The sequence below is a fragment of the Caretta caretta genome, chromosome 4 (genome assembly GCF_965140235.1).
Source record: "Caretta caretta isolate rCarCar2 chromosome 4, rCarCar1.hap1, whole genome shotgun sequence".
Classification (NCBI taxonomy): domain Eukaryota; kingdom Metazoa; phylum Chordata; order Testudines; family Cheloniidae; genus Caretta; species Caretta caretta.
In genome coordinates, this window is record NC_134209.1 from 100,364,573 (window position 1) to 100,377,327 (window position 12,755).

Genomic DNA, 12,755 nt, shown 5'->3' on the forward strand with positions numbered 1-12,755 from the left:
ACACCGCAGGGCAGATGGATGGCCCTGAGCTCTCTGATGTTTATATGTAATGCAAACTCCTCTTGACACCATAACCCTTGAGTCCACAGTGTACTGAGATGTGCTCCCCATCCAAGGTCGGATGCATCCAAAATTAGGGAGACCATAGGTTGCAGGCTCACGAACAGCACACCTTCCAACATCAACGTCGGGTCGGACCACCACTGCAGAGAGATAAGTATCCTCAGAGGGACTGTGATGACTTTGTGTAGGTGATGTCTGGCCAGGGAGTAGACCGACGCCAGCCACATCGGGAGGGGACGCAGCCTGAGTCTCGCATGGTGGACAACATACATGCATGCTGCCATGTGACCCAATAGTCTGGGACAGACCCCGGCCATGGTGAGCGGAGGTGAGGTGATGCTGGCAATCAGATCTGACATTGCCTTGTACCTGGCCTCTGGCAGAAATGCTCTGGCTCAGGTAGAGTCGAGAACCACTCCAATAAACTCTATCTGTTGGACCGGGATTAATGTTGATTTTTGTTCGTTTATCAGCAGGCCCAGGGCTTGACAAGTGGCTCACAACGTCTCAACGCTGCGCTGGACTGGGACCCTAGAGCAGCCCTTGATGAGCCAGTCGTCGAGGTACGGGTAAATCTGGATACCCCAATGTCTGAGGTAGGCCACCACCATCAACATGCATTTCATAAACACCCTTGGTGTCGTAGGGCCAAAAAGGAGCACTGTGAATTGGTAGTGGGCGGTCCCAACTACGAAATGTAGGAACCATCTGTGACTGTGGAATATTGATATGTGAAAATAAGCATCCTTCAGATTGAGGGTGGCGTTCCAGTCTCCTGGATCCAGGGAAGGAATGATGGAGGCCAAGGAGAACATGCGGAACTTCAACTTCTTGAGGTACTTGTTGAGGCTCCGTAGGTCGAGGACGGGGCACAGACCCCCCTTGGCTTTTGGGATTTAAAAATAGTGGGAGTAAAACCCTTTCCCTCTCAGATGCAGTGGGACTTCCTCCACGACTCCCACTGGCAGAAGGCCCTACACCTCCCAAGCGAATACCCATGAGAAGGGTCCTTGAAGAGGGACGGAGAGGGTGGTGGGAGGAGGGGATAGAAATAAATTGGAGAGTATATCTCCCTGCTACTGTGCTAAGGACCCACCGGTCTGATGTTATAGAAGCCCAGGCAGGGATGAAGGGGGACAGGTGGTTGGAAAATAACAGGGGAGCAGGATCCAGGACACAGGCTGGAAGGTTGTCCTCGAGAGCACCTTAAAACGCCTGCTTGTTACCCAGTTGCTTACGGGTGGGGCTCGAGTGAGCAGAGAACGCCGGCTGATGGCCTTGCTTGTGCTTATAACTCTTGCTCTTATTGTGGAAGGGCTCCAACAGACATTGGCTCCCGAACCTGTGGGTGTGTTGCAGCTTAAACTGCTTCCTTGCCAGCCCCAGCATGTACAGCCCCAGGGAGCACAAGGGAGCCCTCGAGTCTTTCAGGCCATGCAATTTACTGTCCATTTGATCGGAAAACAGTGCCAGGCCATCGAATGGGAGATCCTGGATGGATTGTTGAACCTCTGTCGATAAGCCCTAAAACTGCAACCAGGACGCCTGCCTTATTGAAATGGCCAAAGCCATGGTTCGGGCGCAGAGTCTGCCACATCTGAGGCCGCTTGGAGGGCTGCCCTGGCCACTGCCCTGCTCTCATCGAGGATAGCCAGGAATTCTTTCCTGGGTTCCTCTGGAGGCGAATTTGAGAACTTGGCCATGAACTTCCAAATATTAAAATCATAATGGCCAACCAAGGCCTGATGGTTGGCCACTCTCAGCTGGAGGCTGGACATAGAATAAATTTTTCTACCAAACAGATTGAGCCTCTTTGCCTCCTTGTTCTTAGGCGTTGATCCTGGTTGGCCATCTATAATGCTCATTGGCTGCCAACACAACCAGTGAGCTTGGGGCAGGGTGGGTATAAAGATACTCATACTCCTTAGTGGGGACGTAGTATTTTCTTTCTGCCCGCTTGGAGATGGGGGGCAGGGAGGAGGGTGTCTTAGTAATTTTCACCATCCCACGTGCACCGGCAATGCCACCCTGGGAGGGGGCTGCTGCACTCAGCACATCGAACAAGGAGTTTGAGGACTCCGCCAGTTCCTCGTCTTCCAGCCCCAGGTTTGATGCGACCCTCTTCAAGAGCTCCTGGTGGGCCCTGGCATTGTCCTGGGGAACTGAGTGAGAGGGTCCTGCTATCGCCTCATCGGGCAAAGATGATGAGGGGGCAGGTACAGGCAGGTCTGCCAACTCTGCCGCTTCTGACCTAAAAACCAGATATCAGCCCCAGACTCTGTAAGCAGTTTGTTTTTTTCTGGGCTAGCCTCTTTCACTGCTATTGAGTTCTCTCTAGCTTCCTCTTATTTAATGCAGTAAGGAGCCTCATCAGGAGTCAAATGAATGTAGAGTAAATAGAATCAAATGTGGACTAGCCTTGGCAAGTGTGGACACAGAGTTTCTCATTAAGCTATCCTATTCTGAGAAATATTTTATTATGGTTAGTTTTATGACTTCCAATATCTAATTATCCTTAATTTAAAAGCAGATAGGATTTTAATGATTATATGTTGCTTACTGCTTTGGCTATAACATGTTAATTATTTAACGTTTCATTAAATTGTTCTGCATACTTGCATATTCCCTTCAATAATCAGTCATTAAATGCTTTAAATCTCTAATTTCATTAAGTTTATTAACTGTTATTCAGCTCTTATTGATGTTTATTCCAAACATAGTAAAGAGGAATTAAAGATGCCACTACTATTTATAACTCGACAGTCTAGCAGTTAACATTGTTAATTTAATTACTTTTATTACCAATTTCTTTTTCCTTCATCCTTAACAGAGGAAAATAAATATCTAAAAGTAACACTTCTATTGCCATTGTCTATCACTGTAGTCACTGGAAGAGGACTTTCTTCCTACAGCTCCAGTTTCTGGATTTGAATTAGTCTCTTTAAAATATCGTGGTGACTTCCCACACACTCCCTATATTTTCAGTAAGGCTTTCTGATATCTGGGAAACTTGAATTTAGCATCATGTGATTTGTAACGTCATGGTGGTAACGTGACTAGTTTCTCACCTGTAGCATCATCCTGAACTGCATATATAATACTTTGTTGATTGTCGCAACCTATATTTAAATTTGAAAACGTCTTCACTAATTTCTAGCTGGACTATAGTTGCTAGTCTGAAGATTTCTATCATTTCTTAATTGTTACTCCCTTCAGCATGCTGTTTGTCAATTTATATTTTAATCTTTAGTCTTTTAATACCTCCTCCCACCCCACTCTCCTGCTACTGTGGAAAGTGTAGAAGATCTTATTATATACACACAAAGCACCCCAGAGAGTGGGGTGGGAGGAGGTATTTTTTCATGCTTTGTGTGTATATAATAAGATCTTCTACACTTTCCACAGTATGCATCCGATGAAGTGAGCTGTAGCTCACGAAAGCTTATGCTCAAATAAACTGGTTAGTCTCTAAGGTGCCACAAGTTCTTCTTTTCTTTTTGCGAATACAGACTAACACGGCTGTTACTCTGAAACCTGTCAAAATTTAAAAAGACATGTCTGAACAAAGAAGCTAAAATTCATGGAAAAAAAAAACAGTCAGAAAACACTGGCAGGTCAAATTTACCTGAAAGCTTGTACAAATATGAAAGACCAATAGAAATTATTTTATTTTATTTATTTAAAATTCCAAAGAAAACTTTTTTTAAACAAATAAAATATTTGCAATCCATGCACTGTTGCAACGTTTCCTGTGAGGTGCTGCGTGCCTCCTTTGAGGTGGCTAAAAACCCTCAACTCCCATTAACTGTTGAAACAAAAAAGAAAGAGACTTGAATACTGGTGGTTGTAAACACAAGCAGCTCTAGATAAGCTCAGTCAGAAGGCATTTATTTTATCTGATGCAACAGCTGTAGAAGTGACCATGAGAGCAGCCACTAAGTAATACACAGCCAAACTGTTCCTAACTTGCTACCTATTACTGAACTGCTTTGTTAACCTGGAGTGTCTATATTCAGTCTCAGAACCCTGGAGCACTTGCTGTGAAGAACTGACAGGCTACTTCTGGCAGGCAGATATGACATCCCAAATCTGAGAGATCCAGTCAGGTTCACAGGAACTGATGGCCACGTACATAACTCACAATTCTTTTAGTTCCCAAGTGGCATCATTGGTAATGTGCTACAATATTGTGAATGGTGATGCTGTGTAAAACTCAAATGTTAACACCCGGCAACACATGGGAGCAATTCAGTAATTAGTGCTGAACATTTAATACAATTATTGTATCCTAAAGAAATAGTCTTGACTAAAAACTGTAATACATCTCTAGAGAACAGTATTTTGTAATTAAATCAATAGGATAGGATTTGATGTAAATTTACATTTCTACATTATGGATAATGCTCTCACATTTTTCAACATGTTAATACTACCAAGTTATTCCTTTTGCCATTCAGCTTGCAGTGCCTACCCTATTCTCCTTAGCTTCCTCCATTTTGCTTGTGATCCTCTATTGCTTTGATTTTTGTTAAATTTGGTCTTAAATGCCAATTTTTGCTTGGTGAGAGCATGAAACTCTTATAGGATGGCTTAAATTGGAAGGCCAGAGCTTACTCACGGTTTCATTTTCTACACTACGCTTTTGTCTTGAAGAATGCTGTTTTGCATCTAAACTAACACTCTGGAATTTTTATATAACTTTTGCTTGGGAATGACAATATACATACTTCTAAAGTTATGTCGGCCTTTTTGAAAACACATAATCTGCATTATTTTGCAGATGTAATGAGACTGCCGAAATGCTAGCATGCACGTCAATGGGTGCAATCTCCTCGTCAAGATTTCATTGTTGGCATGTAGTCCAAACAAATTTATGCAATTAATACCCTAAATTGGTTTCTGATCTGCATTTTTTGTTACTCTAGCCTCCATAGCCTATCATATACCACCTTAAATTATTGTTTTCTGAGGCCAGGTTTCCAGGTTCTACAGATTTTTTCCCCCCATATAAACTCACCAGATCAGTATTTTAAAATTGCTCAACACTTAACCTCCAGAATTCACCTCCTATGATCATTAGCAAGGTGTATTCCATAGAATTTAACGTCAGGAATGACATAAAATGTATTTGCATAAGTACTCTGTTGTTTTATATCTTGATATTTATATAGTTTTACAGACTGTACTTTGTATTAAACATGGTCTCCTATGTTGAACCACACTGTGACATCTCGTCCATGCACGGAATTTTGTACAATACGTCTGTGATAATAAAAAGTTTCAGACTGTTCATTTTACTTACTGTTCACATAGACATTAAATGGTATAGAGGACTTGGCATCAGAATTGGATACAAAAAATGTGTAAATGCCTCCTTCTGTTCCTTTTAATCGGGTAAGGTGAAGTTCACTCCTGTATCTGCAAAGACAGAGAAATTAAACATTACCACGTTTGTTACTCACTAAGTGAATGGAAGGCCAGTTGCTAAGTGATGAAGTTAATTTAAAGATATTCTGAATGTAAATGTTCAGACTGTTTATGTCACAGTTTATGCTGAAAACCACATTTTACTATATTTAAAGCTCTCTTAGGGCTAAATCTTGCCCTTGCCAATACAGGGAACAAACTGGGGAAAGAGCCAGAAAGGGTTTGCATAAACAGCAATACGCACACTATGAGCAGGAGTGGTAGGTTTGTAGAAATTTTGGTGGTGCCCAGAACCCGACCCCGCCCAAACTTTGCCCCCCCAAACTCCACCCCCCACCTGCCCAAGGCTCTGGGAGGGAGTCTGGGTGGGGAAGGAGGTCTGGGGTGCAGGCCCTAGGTTGGGGCATGGGATTGGGGTGCAGGCTCTGGGAGGGAGTGCAGGGGTGAGGGCTGTGGGGTGTGGCTGTAGATGAGGGGTTTGGGGTATGGGAGGGGCTCAAGGCGAGAGTAGGAGTGTGGAGGGTGAGGGCTCTGTCTGGGGCTGGGGGGTTTGGGGTGTTAGAGAGGCTCAGGGCTAGGGCGGGGGTTGGAGTGCAGGGGGATGAGGGCTCTGGCTGGGACTGGAGATGAGGGGTTTGTGGTGCTGGAGGGGCTGAGGGCTAAGGCAGAGGGCTGGGGTGCAGGGGAATGAGGGCTCTGGCTGGGACTGGGGATAAGGTATTTGAGGTGTTGAAGGGGCTCAGGGCTAGGATCGAGGGTTGAGGGTGCAGTGGGAGGGGTGAAAGCTCTGGCTGGGGGTGTGAGCTCTGGGGTGGGGCAGTGCTGGGGATGAGTTTGGGGTGCAGGCAGGCTGCTCCAGGACAGGGGCCAGAGAGGAGGACTCCCCCTAGCCCTTTCCCTGTCGGCAGCAGCAAGCTCTCGGAGAGGAACTCCCCTTTCCTGCCCCCCCAGCAACACACTCACCCCCACCACTGTCACTGCATGTGCTCCTAGGGCCCCTCTCAGGCCCAGGAATCTCCCTCGCCTCCCCCCGGTGGGTGCCAGGGGATGCTGTGTGCGCCTCCTCCCCTGCTGTTGCCCCTGACTGTAGCCTTGCTAGGGGTGAGGGATGGGGCTGCCTCCTTGCCCAGCATGGGGCAGGAGTGGTGACTGTGGGCGGGGTGGTCCCCTGTGCTGCTGGAGGGTCCCTCCGGAAAAGGGAAGAGTCTGAGGTGGAAGGGCAGGCTCAGAGTCAGTCTGCCCTGGCAGTGGAGATGTAGGGCACTAGGACCCCGTGGCAGCATGGACGGAGGCAGCATGGAGCTGCACGGAAGAGGGAAGAGGCAGGGATGCTCTGCTCCGGGGCCCAGGGAGGTGTGTGGGGGCAGCAAGAGGGGGCCGGGGGACACTTGGGGGAGGCGCAGGGGGGTGGGGAGGACACCCGGCCCCAAATATTGGTGGAGCTGGGCCCCTGGGCTCTGAATACTGCTGGTGCCCAGGCACCACGTCGGAATATAACTCGTCGCCTATGACTATGAGGGTTTAGAAGGTATCCAGATGTAGTCCACAAGAGTGTGCTAACAGATATACTCAGCTGGCACAACACAGTGACCACAGAGAGGGCATAATTATGCACAAACAGATGAGCATCTATGCCATCATCCACAGTAAGACAGCACCAGGAGCAGCAAAAATGGTTCTCCCATACCACAAAGTTGAAAACAAGCACCCCATGGCATAATAAGCCAGGATCCCACTCTGTGCCAGGAGGATTTCTTCAACATTTCTCTTTCCCCAATCCTTTTGGGATTGGGGGCAAGGGAGTGATTTCTTTTGCATCTCCCCACCCTCATCTTCTGTTGGAAGATTCCAGTAGCTGTCTCAAATTAAATCAATCATGCTTATAATTACTCATATTACCTGTTATTGCCTACAGTCTTGAATTTGACATAATGATCAGATGAATTGTGTAATGTTTCATTCATATACAACCACAGTTCTTCTTCTGGTCTTGGATATGCCTCATACTCAACTATTAAATTTAGATTTTCTCCAGCATTCACATCTACTGTTGTATTCTTCGTGGTAGACACATTGACAAATCCTTTATCTGATTGACATAATAAGAAAAAGAAAAACAATTTTAAAGGTAATTTTTACCCAATCCTTGGGTATTCTATTACACTATTTACTAATATCAGATCAGTGAGCCAACATCAAGCTGTGAGACAGAAAACCTTACCTAGGAAGCATACTCTGAACTCTCACCTGCTAAAACCAAGTCCACTAGTTACATAAGGGATTGAAGCCTTGGCTGCAAAAGAGAGTGACAACCAAACTACTTACATCAGCTATAGTTGGCAAACCTACAGTTGCTTTAGCAGAAGTAATTTAATCTTCTGGTAATAAATTGAAATATCCTGACCATGCTCCTGGAAAAATTGAGTACCTGCTTAAATTTTACTAATGTACTTAAATGTTTCCGTAATTGAAGCCCCTGACTGTTTGCCTGAGAAGAAATGTTGACAACAAATGCAAGACAAATTGATTGTTTTTGACAATATGTTTTGAGTTTTTGCTACTGTGTACTTAATGTTTCACTGTCATGTGTCATTCTTAATTATAAGTGAAACTATCAAAAACTGTAATTAATGAAATATCCACTAAGTTCACAGGTCTGGATACCAGTCCTTCTAAACAAAGGCATTTCTGTTCATCTACTATTGTGTCTTAAACTTTATTTGGGACATACCATTTATCACCATTAATTTACCTTCTAAAATATCATGTAGAGCAATGTATTTACTGAAGTGATTTTCTTTTAGTTAATAAGCTCATCAGCTTTAATACTACCTTCTTTAAAAGACAAATTTTCAATTACATATTAATTCATATGTGCATTGTCAGTTTCAGATCACTTGGCAGAAAGTGATTTACTGCTTGTTCCTGATCCACAATAGCTATAATTTAAGTTAGACCAAAAGTTAGAACTTGGGGCCTGCACGCTTCCAAATTGCTCTTCCTGGTTGGACCCATGTACTAAAGCAGGGGTGGGCAAACTTTTTGGCCTGAGAGCAGCATCAGTTTTCAGAAATTATATGGAGGGCCGGTTAGGGGAGGCTGTGCCTCCCCAAACAGCCAGGCGTGGCTCACCTCCCAACCCCTATGTGACCCACCCTGCTTCTCGCCCCCTGGGATCCCTGCCCCATCCACCCCCCAGCCCCCGCTCTCTGTCCCCTTACTGCCCCCAGACCTCCGGCCCTAACTGCCCCCTGCCGCCCCATCCATCCCCCCCTTTCCTTCCTGACTGCCCCCCCAGGACCTCTGCCCCATCCAACCACCCCTTCTCTGTCCCCTGACCACTGCCAGAACCCCCACCCCTGACTGCCCCGTGCTGCCCCATCCAACCCCTCTTCTCATTCCTGACTGCCCCCCCGGAACCCCTGCTCCATCCAACCCCTCCTCACCTTCCTGACTGCCCCCCGGGACTCCTGCCTCATCCAACCCCCCTTCTCCCTGTCCCCTGACTGCCCCCAGAACCCCTGCCCCTGTCTGCCTCCTGCTGCCCCATCCAACCACCCCTACTTCCTGACTGCCCCCCCAAGACTGCCCCCACTCAACCCCACCATTCCCCACCCTCTGACCGCCCCGACCCCTATCCACACCCCCGGCCCCTGACCACCACCCCCTGAACTCCCCTGCCCTCTATCCAACACCCCCTGCTCCCTTACTGCGCTGCCTGGAACACTGGTGGCGCAGCTCCACCAGGACAGGCAGCCGTGCCGTGCAGCACAGAGCACCGGGTCAGGCCGGGCTCTGCAGCTGCGCTGCCCCAGTGAGTTGAGGCTGTGGGGAAGGAAGGACAGCGGGGGAGGGGCTGGGGGCTAGACGTCCTGGGCCAAGAGCTCAGGGGCCAGGCAGAACGGTCCCGTGGGCCGGATGTGGTTTGCCCACCTCTGTACTAAAGCCATTGTAAAGTCCGTGGGGCTCTGTGAAAGCAGAAGTCTGACAGTTCAGAGCAGACTGCACAACTGGGGCGTTGGGCCATGAAATTTTCAAAATAGGAACACAGGAACCGTTGTACCTGGTCAAGCCTGTGGTCCATCTAGTCCAGTATCGTGTCTCTGACAGTGGTCAGAATGCTTCAGAGGAATATGTAAGAAGCCTGACAGCAAGCGGGTATGATACAGCCTGTTCCCTCCTAGTTAGAAACGTGTTTAAACCCTGCAACATGAGGTTTTTATCCCATTGCAAGCTCTTGTTTTGTATTAACTCTGGATATATTTGTTATTCATTCAATACATCCTGCAATCTTATTCAGTTCAAGACTGTATCTGAAACGTTTCAAATAAAATTCAATGATTAAACTGCCAATATCCAAAGCAGAATTTTAGTAATTGCTTGTATTTTACAGAAATCAACCTGTTTAAAAGAAAAAAAAATCAGTAGATCCACCAACATAGCTATTATTTCTTCCAAGCCTTTTGGTTAATGTCAAAAGGTGTGTTAATTTAGCATCTGATACAATCTCAAAGATCTCAGTTTTTTTCCCCTGTATTTCACCTCTATGATACTAGGATCTGGAACAGCAAAGAAAAGCAATAACCTATTTTATCAATTGCCAGTAAAAGAATCCAGAACAGATTGCTAACTTTGTTGTAGGTGAAACTCAAGGAAACAAAAAAATATTGTTTTGAAAATGAAAAATGCCAGCTTTTAACTGATTAAGAGCTTTAATTTTTTATTAAGCATAACATATGTTTTCTTTGTAAATATATTAGTTTATGTTTTATAGTGCTATGCTCATTGCATTTAATAAAGCAAGTATGCACAGAGCAATTGTTTTTTTCTGTGTATTTCACAAAACTATTCTGAGTGAACCAATTCAGCAAAGTCATTTGCATTTGGAGTATTTATAATAGGCTCTGTACTGAACAGCCTCCCTACCCTTATAATAAACTTGCTTATTTCCCCAACCCCTGCTCTTTGTAAAAGATTCTGTTCTTTAATTCTTAACATTGCTTCAGTACTGATTAGCTTACTTTATATAACAATTTCGTTTCATGTATAGCAATAGAGCAAAACATACATCAAAATTATGGGTCAGATCTTCAACCGGTGTGAACAGGTGTAACTGCATTAAAACCAATGGAGTTGTGCTGATTTACACCAGCTCAGAATCTGATTCAAATACTTATCTTATTTCTGCTTTTCTTGAGTTACTAGAAAGAACCATGCAAACAGTTTTGTAATGTCATTTGTGAAAGAAAACTGTTGTAAAAGGAAAAAAAGATGACAACAGAGTAACCACTACTTCAAGAAATATTGAGGTTTCATAGCTAGATTTTTTTTTTCCCAATTTCTACATTCTTGGAAGCAGAGGAACCAAAAATCTTTTAGCCAATAACTTGGAATTACTCAAAATTCTCTTACTAACTACATCAATGTGCTCCTTTATCAATTTAGCAAATTAGCACTTAGGGTGGTTTTAATATTTTAAAGTACATCTTGTCATAAAAATTAATACAGGGCATTTGGGGTCTAAATAGTCTTCACAGCATGACCTGTTACTAAAAGGGGCAGAGTAAAAAGATCTGCTTGCTCTTAAAGGGTGTGATCCAAAGCCCTTTGAAGTCAACGGATGGGAGTCTTTCTACTGATTTCAGTGCGCTTTGAATCAAGCCCATGTATTTTATGCTATAATGCCGTACAGAAAATAAATAAATAAATAAATAGAACTTTTAATTTTATAAAAATTCTTCCAAACAGAGTTCAGAGTGTGGCTTCTCCTACATAAAACATATTAACACACCAATGGATGTAACAGAAAATCAATTTCCTATACATGGAATGTGGTATTGAAGACCTGTTTTATATTTGCTCTGCCAGCACTATACAGCATGGGAATAATGTAAGGCAAATTTGTGTGGGACTAGTAATAACTCTGCACATTATTAAGACAGGCTGAGGCAAGACCCACAGCAGGAGGTAAGATTCCAGAAGATGATACCATACAAAGATGGGTGAGTAGATGAAGAAGGGGAAGTTTTGTGCTTCATTAAGACTGAAATAGTTTTAAAATTAAACCAGTTAAGAGCACACAAACCAGAGAGATGAAAACATTGTTGAGGTTGCTCTTCTATGCAAGATCACATTTGACTGACAAAGAGTAGGTTACCATCATTAAAGAAGTGATACACACTAAAGCTTTAATCTTTCTTTTTCAACATATCACCAGTCTGCAATACCTTTTTAATAAGCTCTACTGTTCGATATTGGAGGGGGTGTTTACTTTGCATTTTCACCTTTCAGCTCTTAGAAATGTTGTATTTCTTTAAGAACTATTTACCTAGTACGTTCAAGGTTATTGTGATATTGGATGATCCAAAAGGGTTTCTTGCTTGGCATGTGAATGCTCCAGAATCATTAACTCCCACTGAACGGATGCTCAATGTTAATTTCTTTTCATATCCATAATCACCCATATTCTTGCTTTTGCTTTTAACAGTCTGTCGGTAAAAAACAATTAACATCTAAAATACTGTGTATGCAGCAGCCTTCCTAGATAAATTAAAAATAGAAGTAATTATAACTTCACTACATTAATATTCATAACTTTAAACCGGAATAATAAGCCTTCGTGACAAACCTGTCACTGGAACGTCTCCATACAAAACAACTACATGATCAATTCTCTGTGAAAAATAATGCTCTTCCCAAAGTTGCAGTCCCTTTCCCTTGTTCTTTATTGCCTCTCCTCCTCAAACCCCACTCCTACACCCTTAGTCTGTTGGGTTTCACTGGCCTAGCTCTCTCTAAATGAGAGTCCCATCTTCTAGGATGCTGAGCACTTTCAACTCCAAATGGTTTCAATGGGAGCTACAGGCACATGACACTGTGCAATTAGATTTTATGGTCCTCAGGCAGGGGATCTACTCTGTTCACGTCTGAAGAGTACCAGATAATTAGAAATGGGCCAATGCCACAAAGTTCAAATCCAAATTTTCCCAAATATTGGTGTTTGTGTCAGTGGGCCAAGGCCAGTTCACTGGAGGTAATTTTCCAGCACCAGGAAAGATTCAGATTCTGCAGAAAGCAAACTTCCATAAAAATAAAAGGAGTACTTGTGGCACCTTAGAGACTAGCAAATTTATTTGAGCATAAGCTTTCATGAGCTACAGCTCACTTCATCGGATGCATTCAGTGGAAAATACAGTGGGGAGATTTATATACAGATGGCTAAAGGAGAGTAATAGAAGGCAGATATATTAGCCCCAGGCTAAGTA

At 44.1% G+C, this 12,755-nt stretch overlaps 1 protein-coding gene across 2 annotated transcripts in view; it reads right to left on the reverse strand.

Annotated features, from left to right (window-relative positions):
- Positions 1–12,755, reverse strand: part of KIT (KIT proto-oncogene, receptor tyrosine kinase) — a 79,947-nt gene that overhangs the window by 24,393 nt on the left and 42,799 nt on the right. The window contains exons 5-7 of one of the 2 annotated variants that reach the window (XM_048848283.2): positions 11,819–11,978; positions 7,390–7,579; positions 5,366–5,481 (exon numbers count right to left, since the gene is read on the reverse strand). In XM_048848283.2, coding sequence (XP_048704240.2) covers positions 5,366–5,481; positions 7,390–7,579; positions 11,819–11,978 — 466 coding nt within the window. The remainder of the gene's footprint in view (positions 1–5,365; positions 5,482–7,389; positions 7,580–11,818; positions 11,979–12,755) is intronic. The other variant, XM_048848284.2, reaches the window with a different exon arrangement.